The 25827-nt window shown below is 45.8% G+C and overlaps 2 protein-coding genes across 5 annotated transcripts in view; one reads left to right on the top strand and one right to left on the bottom strand.

Annotated features, from left to right (window-relative positions):
* Positions 1-8992, top strand: part of LOC122542187 (epidermal growth factor receptor kinase substrate 8-like protein 1) — a 104817-nt gene extending 95825 nt beyond the window's left edge. For all 4 annotated transcript variants that reach the window (XM_043679636.2, XM_087978266.1, XM_043679637.2 and 1 more), the window contains 2 exons: positions 2240-2372; positions 5887-8992. In XM_043679636.2, coding sequence (XP_043535571.2) covers positions 2240-2372; positions 5887-5973 — 220 coding nt within the window. In that variant the 3' untranslated portion in view covers positions 5974-8992. The remainder of the gene's footprint in view (positions 1-2239; positions 2373-5886) is intronic.
* A 5405-nt stretch (positions 8993-14397) lies between these two features.
* LOC122542186 (excitatory amino acid transporter 2-like) overlaps positions 14398-25827 on the bottom strand; it is a 48234-nt gene continuing 36804 nt past the window's right edge. Inside the window, 5 exon segments of the mRNA XM_043679633.2 lie at positions 14398-20439; positions 20441-20464; positions 20466-20561; positions 21460-21691; positions 24203-24337. Of these exon segments, the coding sequence (XP_043535568.2) occupies positions 20401-20439; positions 20441-20464; positions 20466-20561; positions 21460-21691; positions 24203-24337 (526 nt within the window). The 3' untranslated portion in view covers positions 14398-20400.

Here is a 25827-nt window from a genome sequence, read left to right as displayed (position 1 = left end):
TCACGAGAATGTGGGGGGCATGTGAGCTTAAACATGAGCAGGTGAGCAGGCCATTTGGCCCATTGATCCTGGCCCACCATTCAATAAGGTCCACGGCTCATCTGATCATGTCCTCAAGTCTACCTGCCTGCCTCCATCAGGACCTTGAATCAAAAAGCACTGTCTAAATCAGCCTCAAATATATTCAATGGCTCTCTACTCACTGAGGGAGAGAATTCCAAAGGTGACCCTTTCAGAGATGAAATTCCTCCTCATCTCCATCTTAAACATCTTATTCTGAAACTATGCTCCCTGCTTCTAAGGATATGGACTACACAGTTTCAGACTGAGATAAGGAGAAATATCCTCAGCCAGAGCTGTGGAGGTGCCAGTGTTAGACTGGGGTGGACTTAGTTAAAAAGCAGCTGAAAATGTGTTGCTGGAAAAGCGCAGCAGGTCAGGCAGCATCCAGGGAACAGGAGACTAGGCGTTTCGGGCATAAGCCCTTCTTCAGGAATGAGGAAAGTTTGTCCAGCAGGCTAAGATAAAAGGTAGGGAGGAGGGACTGGGGGGAGGGGCGTCGGAAATGTGATAGGTGGAACGAGGTCAAGGTGAGGGTGATAGGTCAGACTGGGGTGGGGGCGGAGAGGTCGGGAAGAAGATTGCAGGTTAGGAAGGCGGTGCTGAATTCAATGGATTTGACTGAGACAAGGTAGGGGGGAGGGGAAATGAGGAAACTGGTGAAATCCGAGTTCATTTCCGACGCCCCTCCCCCAAGTCCCTCCTCCCTACCTTTTATCTTAGCCTGCTGGACAAACTTTCCTCATTCCTGAAGAAGGGCTTATGCCCGAAACGTCGATTCTCCTGTTCCCTGGATGCTGCCTGACCTGCTGCGCTTTTCCAGCAACACATTTTCAGCTCTGATCTCCAGCATCTGCAGACCTCACTTTCCCCTTAGTTAAAAAGCACACAAGCTGTTGTTTCCAGATGAACCTGATGGATTATGACTTGGTGTTGTGTGATTTTTAACTTTGTTCACCCAGAGCGTGGGGAATTCGCTGCCACAGAAAGGGGTTGAGGACAAACCATTGAATTTTTACAAGGAGTTAGCTATCTCCTTGGTGAAAGGACCATTGAGCAGAGGGCATTAGTTTCAAGAAAGGGACAGGAGATTTTGAGGAGATGTGAGGGAAACGGTTTCACTTGGATGGTAAGGGGAAACTGAAACTCACTGCCTGAAAGGATAGAGACAGAAACATGGGTAATGTTTCAGAAGAATTTAGATGTAGACTTACAATGCCAAGGCATAAAGATTAAGTGCTAAGGGCTGGAAAATGATATTAGAATAGTTGGCTGGTTGTATTTGACTGGAACAGACTTGATGGGATGAAGGGTCTTTGGGTTGTGGATCTCTTACTGTAACCCTAGTTCTTACTGCTACAAGGATTAAAAATCCAAAAGCAGAAACAGGGACTGAGTTGGGTGATCAGCTATGATCATATCAAGTGGCAAGTAAGCTTGAAGGGCCTACTCTGACTTCCTACGTTTCTACATAACGGGTGTAGGATGGTTTAATATCTAGCAGACTCCTTACTTTTAGAAAGGGGGTAAAATATGTAAATTTCAATCATTCCGAGTTTAACGATGTGAATCAGTTTACAATTGATGTGCGTCATGCTCGATTGCTTGTGCCTGGTGTGGACTCAGTGAAAAGTAAGTAAAACGTCCAAAAAAGTTGGAAGCCAGAGTGCGAAACGTGGAGCAGACATTCCAAAGCACAAAGAAAGCCAACATGCTTTATCACTTCACGGGATGAGGGCGTCGCTGAACAGTCCAGCATTCATTGCCCGTCCCGAATTGCCCAGAGGGAAGTTACGGCACGGTGGCACAGTGGTTAGCACTGCTGCCTCACAGCGCCAGAGACCCGGGTTCATTTCCCGCCTCAGGCGACTGACTGTGTGGAGTTTACACGTTCTCCCCGTATCTGCGTGGGTTTCCTCCGGGTGCTCCGGTTTCCTCCCACAGTCCAAAGATGTGCAGGTTAGGTGAATTGGCCATGCTAAATTGCCCGTAGTGTTAGGTAAGGGGTAAATGTAGGGGTATGGGTGGGTTATGCTTCGGTGGGTTGGTGTGGACTTGTTGGGCCGAAGGGCCTGTTTCCACACTGTAAGTAATCTAATCTAATCGAACAGTTGCGCCATTGCAACAAGTGGCATCCCTGCAAAGCTCTGAGATCTCTGCCTCTCTCGGTCTCCCTCAGGACGGTGAATTCTCTCGGGATCCTCACTGGTGCCCAGCTCTTCTCCCTGCAAAAAGATGAACTGCGGTCGGTGAGCCCAGAGGAGGGCACCCGTGTCTACAGCCAGATAATGGTCCAGAAATCACTGCTTGAGGTAAGGGGGTCTTGCTGAAAGCTCAAAGTGTTGGAGGGGAGTGTGTTGTCCATTCTGTGAACATTCGAGAGAGATAGAATTGAAGAGTTTTTATCATCTCAGTGACAAATGTTCCAAACGTTGGGGGTGGGGTGAAGTCAATGACAACAGAAAGCAAACATTGTGATTAATGATTCCCTCAATCCTTCTCCCTTTGCTGCAGTGTTCTGGGTTGGTGAGGGAAGCAGTGCTGTGTAGTTTTGCCTAGATATGGTGGCTCAGTGGTTAGCACTGCTGCCTTACAACTCCAGGGACTTGGGTTTGATTCCACATTTGGCTTTTTCTCCCCTGGAGGCTGAGGAGTGTCTTTATAGAGGTTGATAGAATCCTGAGGGGCATGAATAAGATGAATAACCAAGGTCTTTTTCCCAAGGGTAGGCGAGCCCAGAACTAGAGAGCATAGCTTTAGGGTGAGAGGGGGAAAGATTTAAAAGGGACCTGAAGGGGCAACATTTTCACGCAGAGGGTGGTGCATGTATGGAATGAGCTGCCAGAGGAAGTGGTGGAGGCTGGTACAATGACAACATTTAAAAGGCATCTGGATGGGTACATGAATAGGAAAAGGTTTAGAGGGATATGGGCCAAGTGCTGGCAAATGGGACTGGATAATTTAGGATATTTGGTCAACATGGACGAGTTGGACTGAAGGATCTGTTTCTGTGCTGTCCATCTCTATGACTCTTTGTCTGTGTGGAGTTTGCACATTCTCCCCGTGTCTGCGTGGTCTTCCTCCGGGTGCTGCGGTTTCCTCCCACAGTCCAAAGGTGTGCAGGTTAGGGTGGATTGGCCATGGGAAATGCAAGGGTAGGAGTCTGGGTCTGAGTGGAATGCTCTTCTGAGAGTTATTGCAGACCTGATGGGCTGAATGGCCTCTTTCCACACTGTAAAGTTTCTGTGAGAGTTTTATGGAAAAGGCCCCCTAATTAGAGGGAGTCTCCTTATTCCACCACACAAGGTCGGGTTGGTGGGGAAGGGTGCGGTGTGGGGGTGGCCATAAGACTAGATTCCCTACAATGTTGAAACAGGCCCTTCAGCCCAAAAAGTCTACACTGACCCTCCGAAAAGCAACTCACCCAGACCCATTTCCCTCTGACCAATGTACCTAATACTATGGGCAATTTAGCATGGGCACTTCACCTGACCTGCACATCTTTGGACTGTGGGTGGAAACCAGAGCACCTGGAGGAAACCCACGCAGACACAGGGAGAATGAGCAAACTCCACACAGACAGTCGCCTGAGGCTGGTATCGAACCTGGGACCCTGGTGCTGTGAGGCAGCAGTGCTAACCACTGAGCCACCATGCTACCCCAAAGGTCCAGATCAAAATAGACATGCTCAAAATGGGCTAAGTTTAAAATAAATTACAAAACCAATATTTGACTGAGTGAGTGGTCAGTCTATGGACCAGGCTCCTTAGGGATACAGTGGAATTTGGTGTTTGTTCACTCAGGGGAGGTGATGGTGCTGTGGTAATGTCACTGGCCTAGTAAGCCACGACCACAGGCCTGTGTTCTGGTTCAAATATCAGATTGATCCCTCATTTCACATCCAAGAAATGGAACATAACAAAACCGCCACCCTACTGGTGATCCCTGTCAATTAGTTCACTTTGGGGAAGGAAATCGACTATCCTTACCAGCTCCGGCCTACATGTGAGTCCAGACCCACAACAAATGTTATTCTGTCTAAACCGCGCTCTGGTCCATCAACACCAGCCCAGCCAATAACATGTGCATCCCATGAGCAAGTTGCCAAAAAGGTAGATAGATTTCATCCACAAAATAACATATTGGATTCCAATCTATGAATGAGAGGGTGCAGAGGAGGTTGATTCTGGAGTTGAGGGGGTTGGCTTATGAGGAGATACTGAGTATTCTGGGATTATATTCATTGAAATTCAGAAGAATGAGGGGGGATCTTATAGAAACATATAAAATTATGAAGGGAATAGATAAGATTGAAGTAGAGAGGATGTTTCCACTGGCAGGTGAAACTAGGACAAGAGGGCAGAGCCTGAAGATCAGGGGGAGCAGATTGAGGACTGAATTGAGAAGGGGTTTCTTCACCCAGAGGGTTGTAAGTCTGTGGAACTCCCTACCCAGTGAAGTAGTTAATGCAAATTCAGGAAATGTTTTTAAAGCGAAGGTCGATTTTTTTTTTTGAACAATGAAGGAATTAAGGTGGGTGGGGGGGGGTGGGGTAAGTGGATTTGAGTCTACGAAAGGATCAGCCATGATCTTATTGAATGGCTGAGCAGGCTCGAGGGGCCAGACGGCCTACTCCTGCTCCTCGTTCTTACGTTCTTATAATTTGAGACTTAATGTGCTGCGGTGCACCTTGAAAGGGGGTATATCTCAGGTGGCTGTCCATCGCCTTTCACCCTGAGACCAGATGTGATCTATAATCCAATGTATTCAGTAGCCAGAACACACACGTCCTACAGAGCCTCCCAGTTTCTCTTTCTCCATGTCATCTTCGTTTTGAATGAAGGCGCCATGCCATTGTTCATCCAGTTGTTGCTGTATGATTGGTGTCTTTACATGCAACAGAAGGAGAATACATCCCGAGTGGATTGTGAGTCCTACAGTACTGAAACAGACCCTTCGGCCCAACCAGTCCATGCTGAACATAATCCCAAACTACTCCCATCTGCCTGCTCCTCACCCATATCCCTCCAAACCTTTCCTGTCCATGTACTTATCCAAATGTCTATTAAACATTGTAACTGTACCCACATCCACCACTTCCTCAGGCAGCTCATTCCTCACATGAACTACCCTGTGTGTAAAATCATTGCCCCAAGTCTTTTTTAAATCTCTCTCCTCTCACCTTAAAAATGTACCCTCTGGTCTTGAAATCCCCCATCCCAGGGAAAAAGCAGCTATCATTAACTCGAGCTCTATCCTTCACTACTTTATAAACTTCTGTAAAATTCCATCTCAACCGCCTACGCTCCAGTGAGAAAAGTCCCAGCCTTTCTTTACAACCCAAGCCTTCCATACCTGGCAACATCCTGGTAAATCTCTTCTGAACCCTCTCTAGTTTAACAATATCCTTCCTATAACCAGGCAACTAGAACTGGATGCAGTGAACGACCCTCAAGACTCTTTCTTGTTTCAGTGAGATGACTGTAGTCAAAAAGTGTGGTGCTGGAAAAGCACAACAGGTCAGGCAGCAGGAGAATCAATGTTTCGAGCATTAGCCCAAGGACGTATGCCCGAAACGTCAACTCTCCTGCTACTCGGATGCTGCCTGGCCTGCTGTGCTTTTCCAGCACACTTTTTGACTCTGATCTCCAGCATCTGCAGTCTTCCCTTTCTCCATGAGATGGCCACTCATTCTCCCAAACAATGCAGGCCTACTTGACTCAACCTTTCAGTCATATCGACTCACCAAGGATGGAAGGCCCAGTTGGGTCTGACAAGGCTGTTTCCAATTTCCTAAAAGCGTTCTTATTAACACATTTCTTACAGGATAATCGGTCTGTAACAGAGTTGGAGGCCATAATGGAAAAGCAGAAGAAGAAGGTGGATTCTGAAATAAAGATGTCGACCTTGTGAGGACAGGAGAAGCCCATCTAATTCCAAATACATAGACTTCAATTTTTGTTTCGGGCAAGTCCTCGGACACCTCAGCTGCCATGTTTGATGTGACAATGAGCGACATTAGTATTGTACCCTTCACAACGCCAAAGTTACCGAAGGGAAATGTACATAGAATGTAGATTTGTCTTTCACTTCCATGCATATTGTATTTTGATAAGAATCAACCGTTTTAAGGGATGAAGTTATATTGATCTAAAATTACACATTCATTACATATTCCGACTGGAAAATGTCCTCCTCTCTATTCTGGTATGATGGTCTTAAGGGTTGGTATTTATTGAGCTATGACCAATGAGTAGTTTAGAATAAAGAAAGCAATGTATTTTTCTGGAAAAACCTAACCCCTTGCTACATCGAGACAGTACCCTCCATAATATTCTCTCAGAGCCTGGCGATAGCTTACTTGACACTTTGTCTGGGTAGAGAGAAAGGGCTCGCATCCCATCACTGTGACTGATGAGGGCGGAGCAAGATAACAAGTACATGTGCTGTCAACTGGCTTTTTAAAGGCGGGGAGGGTAAAAATCAGAAAATAAGATGGTTTACCATCTGGCTCAGCGGTTAGCACTGCTGCCTCACAGGGACCCAGGTTTGATTCCAGCCTCGGGTGACTGTCTGGGTGGAGTTTGCACATTCTCCCCGTGTCTGCACAGGTTTGCTCTGGTTTCCTCCCACGGTCCAATGACGTACAGGTTAGGTCGAGTGGCTGTGGCAAATTAGGTTGGATCTGGGTGGGATGCCCTTCGGAGGTTCAGTGTGGACATAATGGGCCGAATGGCCGCATGATAGTGATTCTATGAATTTATGGGCCATTTCTAATTGCTTTTGATAAGATTTTAATATTGTATTTAGAAACTGATTTTTACAAACACACTACATATGTAATTACAAAGTCAGTGACAGAGGTATAATGAATGTTGACACTATTGCAATGTGGGATTGATGAAGAGTTTTGGAGGAAACTTTGAATGTTTTCAACTCTTGGTTGGAGCTGCTGGTGAGGAAAACCAAACCTCAATCTTCCTCCTAATGTACTGTCCTGTGACCACCCTCCCGCCTGTTCCTAACCAAGAAGGAATCCCATTACCTCACCTAGACACCTTCATGATGCCACCAACATAATGATTGTCTGCTCTCAAAGCACTAATGCCCCCCACATCCCACAGAGGGTCCTTCTTCTTCAACCATTGTGATCCAAGCAGTCCAGATGTTTCATTGCTCAGTTGGGAAATCCCAAGCTATTAATCTTCAGGCGGCAATGGGGAAATGGCCATGTGTAACCTAAATCTTCCATACACCCAAAGTCAATTAAGTGTCACAACTTTGTGACAACAACAAACTTAAGGCTTGCTATATTTATTCACATCCTGGGACCTATGGTCTCCATGGCAAAGGAACAGGAAATGTGCCTCATTTTCTTTTCAAATTACACAAAGGTTTGGAGGACATTAGAAGCCCATTTTGTGGCAATGCATCACCTGATTAATGTCAACTTGCCAACCAATCGGTGCCCTCTTCTCATGCAATACAAATAGTTGCTCCTCATTGAAGTTTTGGCATTCTTGCATTTGTCCTGATGAGTGGAAAAATTAGGACAGCGCCTCGCTTTTCTTGGCCATACTCAGGCCTAAGTTGTAGGAAACAGGACTCAGAGGGGGTTTTCCACAACAGATGCTATTTTGTGGAGGGAGGATCCAAGGATGGCAAATTGTCCTTCAGTGAATTCTCCTGACGTGCATCTGCAAATTGACCGTTCCAGGATGACACTGGTAAAGGTTTACTCTGTCTTGCCCCATCATAGAGGTGTACAGGAAACACACCCTTTGGTCCAACTTGTCCATGCCAACCAGTTATCCTACCTTATCCAGTCGCATTTGCCAGCACTTTGCCCAAATCCCTCTAAACCCTTCCCAATCATATACCCATCCATATGCCTATTAAACGCTGTAATTGTACCAGCCTCCACCACTTCATCTGGCAGCTCATTCCATACACGCACCACCCTCTGTGTGAAAAACTTGCCCCTTAGGTCCCTTTTATATCTTTCCCCTCTCACCTTAAACCTATGCCCTCTAGTTCTGGACTCCCCCATCCCAGGGAAAAAAAAGCTTTTCTATTTATCCTATCCATGCCCCTCATGATTTTTTAAACCTCTATAAGGTCAGCCCTCAGCCCGAGTGAGGAAGGAGGGAAACACGCACACAGGACTCACACACTGACAGATGTGCAAAATGTTAACCATCTACCTCATGAGGCAAGGGTGCAGGATATGGGGTTGGGGAGGGAGAGACTTTCCGGCAGCAGTTGGGGTGGCATGGCTGGCCCGCAATGCTAGGGTCCCAGGTTCGATTCCAGCCTCGGGTGATTGTCGGTGTGGAGTGTGCACCTTCTTCCTGTGTCTGCGTGGGTTTCCTCCCACAGTCCAAGATGTGCAGGTGAGGGTGGGTTGGCAGTGGGGATAAAGGAGGGGGCAGCCTGGCTGGATGCTGTTCGGAGGGTCAGTGTAGAGACTCGATGGGCTGAAGGCTGACCTCTATGATCAGCTGCAATATTATCGAAACAAGGAGCACACCTGAGGGTCCAAACAGCCTCAATTCATGTATCTATTTCTTATTTAGCCCAAATTATTTTTGCATATTTATTACAAAACAATCCAGCATGTTTGGTCCATTGCCAGAATGTGGCACTGTACCAAGTAATTCTGCATTAGAATCCAGGAGTGATGGTTATGTAACCTTAAAAGGCAGACAACTCCCTCCTAATGGTATACTTGTCCTTCGCACAGTTGGCTATTTTCTAATGGTTTTTACCTTTCGTCACAGAAACTTGGTTTCGCCTCGAGTGACGGTAAACAGACTGTCACCAGTGCACCTGAATGCTGCTATTTATTTTTCACTTTAGAACCAGAACAGGTCGTATTGGAGTCTGCGTCCTTCTGTATGAAGTCAATAAAATGTACCGACAGAAAGTGAAACGATCCTGCCTTTGGTGTGGTTTTACTGTATTTAATGTTGTGCACTCCAAATATCCTCCTTTTTAAAATATTGTATTTGTCTGTCTGCTCGATGAAACAATTGTATAGGGTGTAAACATTCTATCTCCAATTCACAAGGAACACACTATTTCTAAGGTTCTAAACTTGTATGTTTCTCCCCAAACATTTCCTATTCATGTAATTATCCAAATGCCTTTTAAACGTTGTAACTGTACTCTCATCCACTGCTTCCTCTGGAAGTTCATTCCACACATATCCACAAACTGTGTAAAAAACATTCCCCTTGTGTCTTTTGAAAATCTTTCTCCTCTCACCTTAGAAATATGCCCCTGAGTCTTGAAATCCCCTACCCTAGGGGAAAGACACCTGCCATTCACCTTATCCATGCTCCTCACAGTTTTATAACCGTCTCTCAGATCACCCCCTCAACCTCCTGACTCCCCAACACCTGTCCACCACAGGGGACAAACCTAGTGGATGTGGCCTGGTGATCTCTGGCAGTGGCGAGACATGAGGTAGCCACCTGCACAAAATAGAAGGACCATTTGTGTCCAAGAGAGTGTATGAACAATCTCGTTTCTCCCCCACCAAGGACAAACCCACAAACTGACCAAGAATTTTTTTTTAAGATTACTTACAGTGTGGAAACAGGCCTTTCGGCCCAACATGTCCACACTAACCCTCTGAAGAGCAACCCACCCAGACCCATTCCCCTACATTTACCCCTTCACCTAACACTACGGACAATTTAGCATGGCCAATTCACCTAACCTGCACATTTTTGGACTGTGGAAGGAAACTGGAGCACCCGGAGGAAACCCATACAGACAAGGAGAGAATGTGCAAACTCCACAGAGACAGCTGCCTGAGGCGGGAATTGAACCCAGGTCTCTGGTGCTGTGAGGCAGCAGTGCTAACCACTGTGCCACCATGCTGCCCATAATTGATTGATTGCAGCTTCACCATTTGAAATAGTCAGGACCCTTTCTTAGCTTATTTTCATTTGAACGTTTTTCATTTTCATGCCTACCATCTCACCAGTTCACGCCTGGGTTTAGCTAGTGCTGCCTGTAGAGATTTTCACGAGAGTACGGGTATTAGTCAACTTGACTAAAGGGGTACTCTAAACCGCTCGGGCATGCCCATGTGTGCTTACAATTAGTTGTGAAAATCATGACTCTGGTGGGAACAGAAGAAAAGGAAACACGTTCTGTGATGGAACAGCACCCAAATGTTTATTAAAACAACACAATATGATAGCTGTTACCTCAAACACATCACAAGGTCAGTGAATATAGTGCATAGCACATGACAAACAACCAAATGATTGCTATCTGCTACAGTATTGCAACTACAGCCCAATATTTTATCAAGACGCACAGACACACACTGGATGCTGAGAACAGAAGGTCCAGTTGGTCCCATGGGTAAGGTGATGGTATGCCTGCCCCTGGTGTCAGACTGGTAGACGTGTTAGCCATCTGGTGTTGCACAGGGAGCTCAACGCTGATGCATTGACTGAAAGATTCCCCAATGGAAATGGCACCCAGAGGTCGGGGTTTTTGATGTTAAAATCCGTTTCCTAGTTTGCCCACACCTGGAGACACATGGTTTTTGATGAGTCTTAACTTCACCCTATGAGAGCGCGGGAGAAGGAAAACCCGGTTTGGAGAGCTGGGGAGACCATCATCTATCAAGCCAGGAGTTCGGGAAGGGAACATTCAGTGTGTAGTCATTGGGTACGTCAGTGGTGGACTTGAACTGGGGATTCACCTGTGCTCCTAAAAGGAGCAGACTGAAACATGGGTGACGGAGTGAAATAGAAATGGAGAAACTAGGAGCAGGTCATTTGGCCCCTCCAGCCTGCTCCGCCATTCAATCTGACCATAGCAGATCCTCTATCCCAAAACCGTATTCCCACTTTCCCACAACACCCCTTGGTGTCTATAAAATCTAGAGATGAGGACACTTCAGCCACAGTGGTAGTGTCTGTGCCTCTTAGCTAGAAAGCTGTCGGGGCCAGCTCATTTAGATATACTCAAGAGGGAGCTGGAGGTGGCCCTGGTGGTTAATGGGATCAAGGGCTGTGGAGAGAAAGCAGGAGGTGCGATACTGAGATTGCACAATCAGCGATGATCATATCGAAGGGCTGAATGGCCTACTCCTGCTATTTTCTATGTTTTCAAAACCTGCCGCACAGAGGTGTGTTATAACATCTCTGCACAGGTTGGTTAAAAATATTGAAAATCTATACATTTGTCAATTTCTTTCTTGAATATATTCAGTGACTTGGCCTCCACAGCTTCCTGTGGTAGAGGATTCACTACATTCCGAGGGGGAAGGAAAAAAAATTTCCTCATCTCAGTCCTGAATGGTCTACCCACCGTGTTTTGAGATTGTTAAAGATTCTCCAACCAGCGAGAACATACATCCTCCTGCATCTAGTCTATCCAGGCCTTGTTAGAATTAGCTCAGAGATTCGTGCATATATCGTTCATTTCTGCAAGTAAAATGTTATAAAGCGTAAAAAGGTTTAATCCAACCTCGCCTAGTGTTCTGGAGTGGAACAGCAGCTGTAAGGGTGATAGTGGGCAGAACTGACATCATGAAAATGCAAGACAAGCTCAAGAGTTTATCCTTCCCAATCACTGACATACTTAAGGTCTGTTCACCTCAGATTGAAACGCCTGCAGTAGGGAATCTCAAATCTGAAACACTTTTGGTATCAGACTGGAAACTACATCTAAGTTAAACCATCCACAGTCCGCTCCCAACGATGGCTGAAGGGTAGATTTGTCAATTCGACCTTTCCCATTTCCCATCTGGACAATCCTCTAGATCAATGGACTAGCGGCTGAAAATTGCTCCATTTGGTGACAGGCAATAGTTCAAACTGCACAGATTGTTGGTGACCAACTTAAATACTCACCCACTCCCTAATCACGTTAGGAGAGTGGAGAATCCAACTTCTCGAGTGTTACTTAGACTTATCTGTGTCCTCCTGCGCTTGTTTAACAGAATTGGCCCACAGATGTCCATGAAATCAGTCCACACTTACAGGTGAAATGCTATGGGGCTTTGCCATTGCTTTCTGGAGGATGGTTACCCAGGAGACTCACCCCATTTACAATCAAGTTGTTTGGCCACATCAGAAATGGGCAGCATGGTGGCTCAATGGTTAGCGCTGCTGCCTCACAGTACCAGGGACTTGGGTTCAATTCTAGCCTCAGGCAACTGTGTGGAATTTGCATGTTCTCCCCTGTGTCTGTGTGGATCCTCTCTGGGTGCTGTGGTTTCCTCCCACAATCCAAAGATGTGCAGGTTAGGTGGATCGGCCGTGCTAATTTGCCCATAGTGTTCAGGGTTGTGTAGGTTAGGTGCATTACAGTCGAGAGTATGTTGCTGGATAAACACAGCAGGTCAGGCCGCATCCAAGGAGCGGGGGAGTCAATGTTCCAGGCAGAAGCCTGATGAGGGGTTTATGCCCGAAACATTGACTCTCCTGCTCCTCGGATGCTGGCTGTACTTTTCCAGAACCACACTCTTGGACTGCCATCCTTACCCAGTCTGGCCTACATGTGACTCCAGACCCACAGCAATGTGGTTGACTCTTAACTGCCCTCTGGGCAATTAGGGATGGGCAATAAATACTGGCCTTTTCAACAATGCCCTTATCCTGTGAATTCACACCTCTCACTGGGTGAAGACATTTCTCCTGAATTCCCAGTTGGGTGCATCAGTCATTATCTTACATTTATGGTCCCAGGACTTTTTTCCCCTCATTAACCAATTTTTCTAATCAACCTCTTCAGAGATGTAATTACACACCTCTGGAGCAGGTGGGACTTGAACCTGGATCCAGGGATAGGAAGCTCCAAAAGGTCTGTTTATTTTCTTAGGGACACTACCACTGTGCCACAAGAGTGCCCCTCATTTCACCTTTTTATCCCCATTTTTATATCTTTTTTTACACACTAACACTGCACCACAGAGACCCCTGGTTTTACGTCTCTTCAACAATTGGAAACATCTTCTCTATGTCCATCCAATCAAACCCAATCATTATCCCAAAGGATTTGATCATATTATCTGTGATTTTCGCTTTTCTACAGGAAGAAGGATCAACCTTTTCAAAACTTCCTTGTGGCTATGACTTCTGGCAAATCATTCATGAGCCTTCTCTCGTGACTCTGTGATTTTTGTTAATTTAGAGACTAAATCTCTGCACCCATGTCTGATCTAACCAAGATTCTGAACAAATATAACAATTTCTGTTTATTATTGAATACAGCATGGCAAGGAGTTGGGCCTCTGATCCAACTTGTCCAGGCCAACCAGATATCGTAAAAATAGTCTTATTTAGAATTTAATGTCATAAAGTCATAGAATCATAGAGCCATAGAGATGTACAGCATGGAAACAGACCCTTCGCTCCAACCCGTCCATGCCGACCAGGTATCCCAACCCAATCAAGTCCACCTGCCAGCACCCGGCCCATATCCTTCCAAACTCTTCCTATTCAGATACCCATCCAGATGTCTTTTAAATGTTGCAATTGTACTAGCCTCCACCACTTTCTCTGGCAGCTCATTCCATACACCCTCTGGGTGAAAAAGTTGCCTCTTAGGTCTCTTTCATATCTTTCCCCTCTTGCCCTAAACCTATGCCCTCGAGTTCTGGACTCCCCAACCCCAGAGAAAAGACTTAGTCTCTTTATCCTATCCATGCCCCTCATGATTTTATAAACCTCTAAGGTCACCCCTCAACCTATTTAGCCTTTCCCTATAGCTCAAATCCTCCAATGATGGCAACATCCTTGTAAATCTTTTCTGAACCCTTTCAAGTTTCATAACATCTTTCCAACAGGTAGGAGACTAGAATTACACGCAACATTCTAACAGTGGCCTAACCAATGTCCTGTACAGCTGCAACATGACTTCCCAACTCCTGTACTCAATAGTCTGACCAATAAAGGAAAGCATACCAAACGCCTTCTTCACTATCCTATCTACCTGCAACTTCACTTCCAAGGAGCTGAGAACTTGCACTCCAAGGTCTCCTTGTTCAGCAACACTGCCAAGGACCTTACCATTAAGTGTATAAGTCCTGCTAAGGTTTGCTTTCCCAAAATGCAGCACTTCACATCTAAATTAAACTCCACCTTCTCAGCCCGTTGGCCCAACTGATCAAGATCCCATTGTAATCTGAGGTAACCCTCTTCGCTGTCCACTACACCTCCAATTTTGAGGTCTCCTGCAAACTTACTAACTATACCTCTTATGCTCACATCCAAATCATTTATATAAATAACAAAAAGTCATGACCCAGCACCAATCCTTGTGGCACTCCACTGGTCGGCCTCCAGTCTGAAAAACAACCCTCCACCCTGAAAAACAACCCTCCACCACCACCGCCTGTCTTCTACCTTTGAGTGAGTTCTGTATCCAAATGGTTAGTTCTCCCTGTATTCCATGAGATCTAACCTTGCTAATCAGTCTCCCATGGGAAACCTTGTCAAACGCCTTACAGAAGTCCATATAAATCATGTCCACCGCACTGTCCTCTTTGTTACTTCTTCAAAAAACTCTATCAAGTTTGTGAGACATGATTTCCCATACACAAAGCCACGTTCACTATCCTTAATCAGTCCTTGGCTTTCCAAACACATGTACATCCTGTCCCTCAGGATTCCCTCCAACAAATTGCCCACCACTGAGGTCAGGCTCACCGGTCTATAGTTCCCTGGCCTGTCCTTACCACCCTTCTTAAACAGTGGCACCACATTAGCCAACCTCCAGTCTTCCAGCACCTCACCTGTGACTATCGATGATACAAATATCTCAGCAAGAGGCCCAGCAATCACTTCTCTAGCTTCCCACAGAGTTCTCGGGTACACCTGATCAGGTGCTGGGGATTTATTCACTTTTATGCACTTCAAGACATCCAGCACTTCCTCCTCCGTAATATGGACATTTTGCAAGATGTCACCATCTATTTCACGACAGTCTATTCTTCCATGTTCTTTTCCACAGTAAATACTGATGCAAAATACATGTTTAGTATCTCCTCCATCTCCTGCTGCTCCACACAAAGGCCGTCTTGCTGATCTTTGAGGGGCCCTATTCTCTCCCTAGTTACCCTTTTGTCCTTAATGTATTTGTAAAAACCCTTTGGATTCTCATTAATTCTATTTGTCAAAGCTATCTCATGTCCCCTTTTTGCCCTCCTGATTTCTCTCTTAAGTATACTCCTACTTCCTTTATACTCTTCTAAGGATTCACTCGATCTATCCTGTCTATACCTGACATTGCTTCCTTCTTTTTCTTAACCAAAACCTCAATTTCTTTAGTCATCCAGCATTCCCTATACCTACCACCCTTCCCCTTCACCCTAACAGGAATATACTTTCTGTGGACTCTTGTTATCTCATTCCTGAAGGCTTCCCATTTTCCAACCGTCCCTTAACCTGCGAACATTTGTCCCCAATCAGTTTTCGAAAGTTCTTGCCTTATACTGTCAAAATTGGCCTTTCTCCAATTTAGAACGTCAACTTTTAGATCTGGTCTCTCCTTTTCCATCACTATTTTAAAATTAATAGAATTATGGTCGCTGGCCCCAAAATGTTCCCCCATTGACACCTCGGTCACCTGCCCTGCCTTATTTCCCAAGAGTAGGTCAAGTTTTGCACCTTCTCTAGTAGGTACATCCACATACTGAATCAGAAAATTTTCTTGTACACACTTAACAAATTCCTCTCCATCTAAACCCTTAACACTATGGCAGTCCCAGTCTATGTTTGGAAAGTTAAAATCCTCTACCATAACCACCCTGTTATTCTTATAGATCACTGAGATCTCCTGACAAATTTGTTTCTCAATTTCTATCTGATTATTAGGGGGTCTATAATACTATCCCAATAAGGTGATCATCCCTTTCTTATTTCTCAATTCCACCCAAGTAGCTTGCCTAGATATATTTCCGGGAATATCCTCCCTCAGTACAGCTGTAATGCTATCCCTTATCAAAAATTCCACTCCCCCTCCTCTCTTGCCTCCCTTTCTATCCTTCCTGCAGTATTTGTATCCTGGAACATTAAGCTGCCAGTCCTGTCCATCCTTAAACCACGTTTCCGTAATTGCTATGATATCCCAGTCCCATGTTCCTAACCATGCCCTAAGTTCATCTGCCTTCCCTGTTAGGCCCCTTGCATTGAAATAAATGCAGTTTAATTTATCAGTCCTACCTTGTTCTCTGCTTTGTCCCCACCTGCCCTGACTGTTTGACTCGCTTCTGTTCTCAACTGTGCCAGTTTCAGATTGATCTCTTTCCTCACTATCTCCCTGGGTCCCAAGCCCCCACCTTACTAGTTTAAATCCTCCTGAGCAGTTCTAGCAAATTTCCCTGCCAGTATGTTCATCCCCTTCCAATTTAGATGAAATCCGCCCTTCTTGTACAGGCCACTTCTACCCCAAAGCAGCTTCCAATAATCCAAAAATGTGAATGCTTCTCCCAAAATACCAGCTCCTCAGCCATGCATTCATCTGCTCTATCCTCCTATTCCTGCCCTCACTAGCTCGTAGCACTGGGAGTATTCCAGATATTACTATTCTCGGGGACCTCCTTTTTAAATTCCTGCCAGTTCTCTGTAAACTCCCTTCAGAACCTCAACCTTTTCCCTTCCTATGTCATTGGTTCCAATGTGGACAATGACCTCTTGCTGGTCCCTCTCCCCCTTCTGCATCCTTGATCCTGGCACCAGGGAAGCAACATACCATTCTGCTTTTTCTCTGCTGGCCACAGAAATGTCTATCTGTACCTCGGACTAGAGAGTCCCCTAAGACAATCGATCACTTGGAACCCAACGTACCTCTCATTGCATTAGAGCCAGTCTCAATACTAGAAACTTGGCTGTTCGTGCTGTATTCCCCTGAGAATCCATCACCCCCTACATTTTCCAAAACAGCATACTTGTTTGAAATGGGGATAGCCACAGAAGATTCCTGCACTAGCTGCCTGCCTCTATTACTTTCCTGGAGTTAACCCATCTATGTGACTGTATCTGAGACTTTCCCCCTTCCTATAAATGCCATCCATCACATTCCCTTGCTGTTGTAAATTCCTCATTGCCTCTAACTGCCTCTCCAACCGATCCATTCGATCTGATAGGATTCTCAATCAATGGCATTTATTGCAGATATAATCCTTAGTAACCCGTAAACCCTCCCTAAACGCCCACATCCAACAAGAGCATTTCACTCTACTAAGGGCCATTTTTGCTCCTTCACAATCTACAGATCCAGAATTAGCACTGTCTTATTCCTCTAGAAAACACTGTTCCAGGTTAAATGAATACTTATGGCTTATATTTTAAGTTTAATCAAGAGACATAGCTCAATAAAACATATAATCAAAAAAGAACCCACTCTACTCACTACTGCAGACTGATTTTAAGGCTGCACTTAAAATCCACTTATCTGCTTCTGTGCTGTGACCTTTTCCAAATAGATTCCTCCAAGATCAGTTGTGAATTTCACGTTTTTAATTTTCCCAGACGCACTCCGATGTCCAGCGATACAAGAATTCAACAGCAAAGGCAGTAACTGCTAACTCTGTCTGTTAGCAGTGTGGGTTCCTTTCTCTCTCTCGCTCTCTCCTGCACTGACCTCACCATGTGTTTCCTTTGTCTGTTCTTCTCCCCTTTTCTAAGTTTCAAAACAATGCAACAGCATATAAAGCAGTAATTGCTGCTCCTGGAATTTGAGGAAATCACCTCCAGCACCGAAACTATCTCAAAAAGGAGCAGCTGTTACAGCCAGAAATTTGCCATACGTACTTTCAAATGAAAAATAAAGCAAAAAGTGTTATCAGTCACCCTACTATTTGCTAGCATTTAGCCCATATCCCTCTTACCCTTCCAATTCATATGTCCATCCAGATGCCTTTTAAATGTCGTAATTGTACCATCATCCACCACTTCCTCTGGCAGCTCATTCCATATACATACCACCCTCTGTGTGACAAAGTTACCTCTCAGGCCCCTTTTAAGTCTTTCCCCTCTCACCTTAAACCTTTATCCTCTAGTTTTGGACTCCCCTACGCTGGGGAAAACATCTTGGCTGTTCATCCTATCCATGCCCCTCATGATTTTAAAAACCTCTATCAGGGTCACCCCCTCAGTTCCAGGGAAAACAGCCCCAGCCTATTCAGCCTCTCCCTGTAGCTCAAACCCTCCAACCCTGGCAACATCCTTGTAAATCTTTTCTGAACCCTTTCAAGTTTCACAACATCCTTCCGATAGGAGGGAGACCAGAAATACATGCAGTACTTCAATTCTACTCCTCTCCAAAGCATTTTTATGTTGCAATATTTTTTTAAAAAGTGTTTGCCTAAAGAGACAACGTTAGTGAGAAAATTACTCGTGGGTTTCTCAATCAATTGCTTTGAAGATACTTCACTGTCAAAAGGTACTTCAGTGCGATGATAGAATAATGTTGTCACCTGGATGACCCTTGAACGAGTTGTCTAGACGCCATCTGCATGTACACTTTATGGTCTTAGGGAGGTGTTCACAAATGTGAAGGGATCTGATTGAGTTATTTACTCTGGCAGTTTTCACTCAGAGGGTGGTACGTGTATGGCATGAGCTGCCAGAGGAAGTGGTGGAGGCTGGTACAATTGCAACATTTAAAAGGCATCTGGATGGGTACATGAATAGGAAGGGTTTGGAGGGATATGGGCCGGGTGCTGGCAGGTGGGACTAGATTGGATTGGGATATCTGGTCGACATAGACGGGTTGGACCGAAGGGTCTGTTTCTGTGCTGTACTTCTCTATGACTCTAACTGGGAGTCATCAATTTAAATAATTGGCCAGAAGACTATAGGAAAAGAAACAAAATAGGAGCAATTTGTGCACACAGATGGTTATGATGTTATGGGAGTATTCTGGCTGAAGGGGGAATCAGACTCCAAAAGAAATATCAGAAGCAACTAGGCTTGGCTTTGACAGGGATTGATTTGCTGGGTTACTCTGGCTTGTGCTCCCAACAAGGGTGGTACGGTGACTCAGGGCTTAGCGCTGCTGCCTCACAGCGCCAAGAAGCTGGGTTTGATTCCATTCTCGGTCAACCGTATATCTGCACATTCTTGTCATGGTTTCCTCCCACAGTCCAAAGACATGCAGGTTAGGGTGGATTGGCCATGCTAAATCACCCCCAGTGTCCAGGTATGTACAGGCTAGGTGGGTCAGCCATGGGAAGATTAGATTAGATTCTCTACAGTGTGGAAGCAGGCCCTTCAGTCCAACAAGTCCACATCGACCCTCCGAAGAGTAACCCACCCAGTTCCATTTCCCTCTGACTAATACACCTAACAGTATGGGCAATTTAGCATGGTCAATTCACCTAACCTGCACATCTTTGGACTGTGGGAGGAAACCAGAGCACCAGGAGGAAACTCACACAGACACGGGGAGAATGTGCAAACTCCACACAGATAGTTGCCCGAGGCTGGAATTGAACCTGGGACCCTGGTGCTGTGAGACAGCAGTGCTAACCACTGAGCCACCGTGCTGCAAGGATGGAGTGGGGAGTGGAGGGTCTAGATGGATTGGTCTCCAGAGGGTTGGTATGGAATCGATTAGTGTTTATCTCCACTGTAGCGATTCAATGATTATTGTTGGAATTATGTACGTACACACCTTCAGCTCACGTTGACTGAAATACAAGGGACACATTTAGCAATATACAAAACTTCGCTGTAGCCTCTTCACTCTCACTTCTTTCTTTCAGTCGTTTTTTGCCCTAGTCAATCATTTCCTACTTGCTTTAGACCTCGCTGCTTCATCCAAGTGTCAATCCTACGGACAGGATTTAAACAACTGCATGTGAGGGTCACCAATTCTATCTGGACACACATCTGGAGTGGTCACAGTTGGCTTACATCCTTGCCATCAGTCCCCAGCACTTCCCAATATTCAGAATCCTCCTGCCCATCCCCAGAACGGAAATAGACTCTATTATTTGATGGGGTGACCATTCCCACATCCATTATTTGGATAACAAACCTTGCTAGAGACAAGTTAAAAAAAACTTAGTAAGTCCCTTTGATTTTCTTCCTGGGTAGCTCAGAGCAGAGTACAGGGTATTGACTGTTTAAGTCCTGGAGACTACAGGGTTACCCTAGAGAATTGGCAAACCGAAGCTATGCTGAAGTTCTTGCTTATATGAAGTTTAACGGTGGGAATCCATCTGACAACCTTACAATATGAGTTAGCCATCTAACACAGAGTTGACAGGAAAACACTGCTCTGCTTCTATTAAAACTATTTTCTTTTGCTCTCTAAGAAGGGAAAGACATTTTTTTTTTTTAAAAAATTCACAGAATCAAATTATTCCTCTTCCATGTTTTCATCCTTCTCTACACATCCATTTCTCCTTATCGCAATTAGGTAGGTTTTTTTGATTCTTTGTTATTCAATTCTTCGGGCTCCTTCAATTCGCCTGGCTCATTGTCATCCTGCTCAGCTCCATCATTCCTGATGTCTGTGGTCTGCAATGAGGCATTAAGCACAGGCAGCAGTTAGTGATATTCACACCATAGAAGAGTCATGCAAAAAGACCATTCCAACAAGAGAGAACCTAGCCATCGCCCCTTGACGTTCAATGGCATTACATCACTGAATCCCTCACTGGAGACTACAAGCATTCGTTAAGGACACAGAATTTATAGCAAATGCTTACAGTGTGATCTAACCAGGTCTTTTTCAATATATCATTTCAGTTGCATCACACTGTAAACGATTGCTATAAATTCTGTGTCCTACGATCTTATACTCCACAGCCACCTGATGAAGGAGCAGCGCTCAGAAAGCTAGTGCTTCCAAATAAACCTGTTGGACTATAACGTGGTGTTCTGTGATTCTTAACTTTGGGTCATTCATCAGTCTCCTTCTGTTTTGTACATTTTTTTTGTGATTGTTTTATAATTTCTAAGCTAGGATTAGTCCCACTATCTGAGACTTCACTATACAAAATTCACAGGGCAGAGATCCGAGCGCAAAGAGTACCCCTACAGAAGGAGCAAAGAATGGCTGACACTTCCAAGGAAGTGTTGTACTGTCCAAGGGAACAGCTTTTGTTAAGTTGAGGAAACCATTAGGCAATGACTTGGAGAAGGATAGGCCTTTCTCCTGGAGCCCTGATCATTATCTATTCTCCAGTCGGCATCACAATGAGTACCATCTGATTATGGACACATTCCTTGAAACCTCCCCACCTGCCCGTCCGCCTCGCCATTTAACAACAACAACCGCACTGAGAGAGTACTCCATCAGCTGTAAAACATATTGGGAAGGCCTAGGGTCATGAAAAGTGTTAAATAAATGCACAAGCCTTCTTGAACCGAGTCACCACAAACACCTCGAAAATGAAGCGAAAGGAAACTTTACTTCGTAATCGTCAGTTGGAATTGAGTTGTATCCTGCGTATGGAAGCAGGGGGGTAATCTCCATCTTGTAGTTCTTCTCATTGTCAAGCGTTGGCCGGAGTTTGACCATCTCCAAGTCGTTTTGATCTGCGTGCTGGGCATCAATGGCTGCCAATTCTAATTTGGAGAGATCGTGAACTATCCCAGCTCCGAATGAGTCACCCACCACGTTCACCGATGTCCTCATACGATCGCTGCAAATGCAAAACAAAATAAAATAAAATAACATTCACCTGCCTGAACAGCAACCCTATTGTTAATTACATTGAGACCAGAATTGAGAAGGTGTGCTGAGCAAGAAAAATTATAAAGAGAGCTGTGCCCTGGAGTGTAGACAAGAACTGATTGTTAGACCAGCAGGAACCAACTAAGGAACAGTTTATCCTCGGTTAAGCTGTGTTCAGGAGTGAAGCACTTTAATACAAAACAAGGGTCCAAAATCCCAACAAAGCAGAGTACAAATGCTGGAGGGGTGAGCTGGTGAGATAGACTGGATAACTTCACTAAAAGGCGTGATAGTGGACAGCTGACAGTTAATATTTAAGGAAAGAATTCACGTATTTGCATTCCCTTTGAGAAAAAGCCGACAACAGGAAAAGTGCCCCAACCACATTTATTAAAAGAAATGAAGGACTGCTTAAATCCAAAGAGTTATATAAAGTTTCTAGAAAAAATAGGAAGCCTAAGGACTGTGAATTTAGCCAAGGAGAACCAAGAGGTTGATCAAGAGGATTAAACTATTGTATGAGTGTAAACTTCAAGGAACATAAAAGTAAACAATAACAGCTTCTTTAAGTATGCAAATAGACAAGGATTATTGTCAATAAATGTAGGCCCCTTAAAGTCTGAAATAGGAGAACTGATAAAGGGGAACAAGGAAATGACAAGATAAGTAAACAATTACTTTAGTTCTGTCTCTCAGGGAAGAAAACACAAATACCTTTCCAGAAACACTGAGACAACAAGGTGTGATGTAACATGGGCGATATATATTTATATAATTTGTTTTAGAGTTTGGATTTTGAACTAGTGGAAAGCATCCTTTGGTAGATTAATGTTGTTTGATTGATTCACAGGATGAGGGCATCCCTGAGTAGGCTAGCATTTGTTGCCCACCCTTAATTACCCAGAGGGCAGTCAAGAGGCAATCGCATTGCTGGGGGCCTGGAGTCACATGTAGGCCAGACCAGATAAGGAAGACAGTTTCCTTCAATTCCCATGGCCAATCCTCCCTGACCTACACATCCTTGGAGTGTGGGAGAAAACCAGAGCACCCAGAGCAAACTCCACACGGAGAGTCGCCCGAGGATGGAATAGAGCCCGCGTCCCTGGCACTGTGTGGCAGTAGGGTGAACCACTGAGCCACCGTGCTGCCTAGCACAAGATGATGGACTGAATGGCCTCCTTGTGAGCTGTAACCATTCTATGATACTATTATGTAAGGACTTGACAGGGCAGGAGGAGAGAACATTTCTCTACTTGGTGGTGAGATAATGACAAAGAGCCATTAATACTCTTCAGCTCAAAATATAGCCTGTCCCCAGAACCTTGCTGAAAGAGTAATTTCTCCTCAGTTTTATTCAAACTCAGTTAATCAAGAACAAGCTCTTTTAAGCCACTTCTTGACCTTTTCGAAGGGCAGAATTCAGCCAATCACAGTGCAGGGGGCCAGGAGTCACATGCAGTCCAGACTGGGTAAGGTTGGCAGATTTCCTTCCCTGATTTTTACAACAGTCAAGTAAACACTCCCTGAGCCACCACGATGGAAACCAGCGTGCAATTAATTACATTTTAATGCCGCCCACTTCCACAGCAGTGATCTTATCCCACGTGAGCTCACAGCTGGAGCCTCTGGATGAACTCGAGCAGGGAGATTGCCTTTATGTCGCTCTCTGTGTTCTTTTGCGCCACGTCCCATTCCTATCTCTTTCTCAAAGCTCTGCATTTTTCACTCAAAATCCCCCACCCCCACCCACCCTCACACCTCCCCCACACTTCCCTGAGAAGCCCCAGACACATCCCCCAGAACCATCCCCAGACCCCCTACTTGCCCCTCCTGACCCTCCACCTCACCCGCAGAACCCCCATCTCCCCCAGAACCTGCTAGACCACCCACACCCCTGAGACCCCCACAGACTACCCCACACCCCCCATGAAACCCCTCACTACCCCCCCAAACCTCCCATACCCCAAGACCTCCACAAACCACCCCACACGCACTGTGAGATCCCCCAGATGCCACACCTCCCCCTAGAACATCTCCAGACCCCCACAAACTTCCCCACTCCCACCATCAGACCCCTCCCCACCCCCAGACCCTTACCCCAGAACACATCTGCCGGACCCCCCCAACCTCCGCACATACTCGCCACATCCCCAATACCACCCCAGGCCCCCACCTCCACCCCTGACCTCCCACACCCCTGAGACCCCCCTACCCCAGATCACCACCCTCCCCCCAAGACCCAGCATGCACCCACACCACAAGGCCTCCCCAGACACCCCATCCCCAACCACCCCCCCATAAGACCCTCCACCACACCCCTCCCCTAGAGTCCTCCCCCAGAATGACTCCCCCTGATCCCCCAACCTGCCCCCCCCCCAGGCTCAATCCCCTGTGACGAGACCTCCCATAGACCTTCCACCTCGTCAACTCCCACCCCGCACAAGACCTCCCCCAGACCTCCCCAGCTGTGGCTACTCACAGGAGCCAGTCGACGGCAATGAGCAGGCTGACGTCCTCAGTGGGAAGGCCCACCGCTGTCAGGATGAGCAGCATGGTCACAAGGCCAGCGCTGGGAATACTGGCTGCTCCCACACTTGCCAAGGTGGCCGTCAGGCTGCGGAGGGAGACAACAGCAAGGAGTTACCGCCCAACGAAAGTGCAGAAGGGTTGGTGAAACACACAACAATGGCAGGCTGGGGGGAGTGGAGAGTGGGGGTTGGAAATCTGAAACACACACTGGCAGGAAACACTGGAGAAGCTCAGCGTTCAGCACTGTAACCTCATAGGGACCCAGGTTCGATTCCAGCCTCGGGAAACTGTTTGTGTGGAGTCTGCTCATTCTCCCCGTGTCTGCGTGAGTTTCCTCCGGGTGCTCCGGTTTCCTCCCACAGTCCAAATATGTGCAGGTCAGGGTGGATTGGGTGTGGAACTCGCTTAACTTGGGAATATGGTCAATTTGGACTGAAGGGTCTGTTTCTGTGCTGTAGGACTGGACCAGTACTTAACGGGAGTATATACAAATGAGAGGGGATTATGTTTAAATATATAACACCTAGAGAGATGGGATGCAGGGAGGATGTTTTCCCTTGCTTGGAGTCCAGAACTAAGTCTCAGGATACACTGTAGGCCATGAGCGGACTGAGATGAGGAGAACTTTCTCTCTCAGCCAGATGAGTGTCCCAGTGTGTGCTGAGGTCCAGTCACTGAATATAATTCATAGAAATTGATGGATTTCTAGAGTGTCAAAGGGTAGTGGAGAGCAAGTGGGAGTGTGACGTTAGTGGGGAGTGTTGTCTGTGAACACGGTGAATGGGCAGCAGGCTGAAATGCCTACTGCTGCTGCTATTTTCCAGCAAAAGTCTCACAATTCCCCAGCACCCCCTCCAAAACTTACCACCCTTTTCGGGGTAGCAAACATATTCTTGGAGTATAGGACTTGGGGCATTATGTTGAGGTTGTACAGTTACATTGGTGAGGCCTCTTCTGAAGTACTATGTGCAATTCTGGTCACCCTGTTATAGGAGGGACATTAATAAGCTGGAGAGGATTCAGGTAAGATTTACCAGAATGTTGCCAGGAATGAAGGTCTGAGATATAAAAACAGACTAGAAAGACTGGGGTCTTTTTCACTGGAGTGTAGGAGGTTGAGGGGTGACCTGATCGAGGTTTATAAAATCATGAGGGGCATAGTTAAAGTGGATACCAAGGGTCGTTTCCCTAGGGTGAGGGAGTTCAAAACTACAGGGCATATTTTTAAAATGAAAGGAAAAAGTTTTCAAAAGGACATGAGGCACAACCTTTTTCCACACAGAGTGGTTCATGTGTGGAATGAACTGCCAGAGAAAGTGGTGGATGCAGATACAGTTACAACATCTAAAAGACACTTGGACAAGCTCATTAATAGGAACTGTTTGGAGGGATATAGGCCAAGTGCAGGCAGGTGGGACGAGATTAGTTTGGGATTATGGTTGGACCGAAGGGTCTGTTTCTGCGTTGTATGACTCCAAGACTCTGAAACAAAATTCCACATTCCCAACCGGGTGAAATTCAGGCACAGGATGAGGGTGCCGCTGGCTGGGCCAGTATTTATTGTCCACCCTAAAA

This window comes from Chiloscyllium plagiosum, unplaced genomic scaffold, assembly GCF_037043375.1.
Source record: "Chiloscyllium plagiosum isolate Xiang-an unplaced genomic scaffold, Cpla_swu_hap1 HiC_scaffold_33, whole genome shotgun sequence".
NCBI lineage: Eukaryota > Metazoa > Chordata > Chondrichthyes > Orectolobiformes > Hemiscylliidae > Chiloscyllium > Chiloscyllium plagiosum.
The sequence above is the reverse complement of the archived record's forward strand: the minus strand, read 5'-3'. Positions and strand labels throughout refer to the sequence as shown.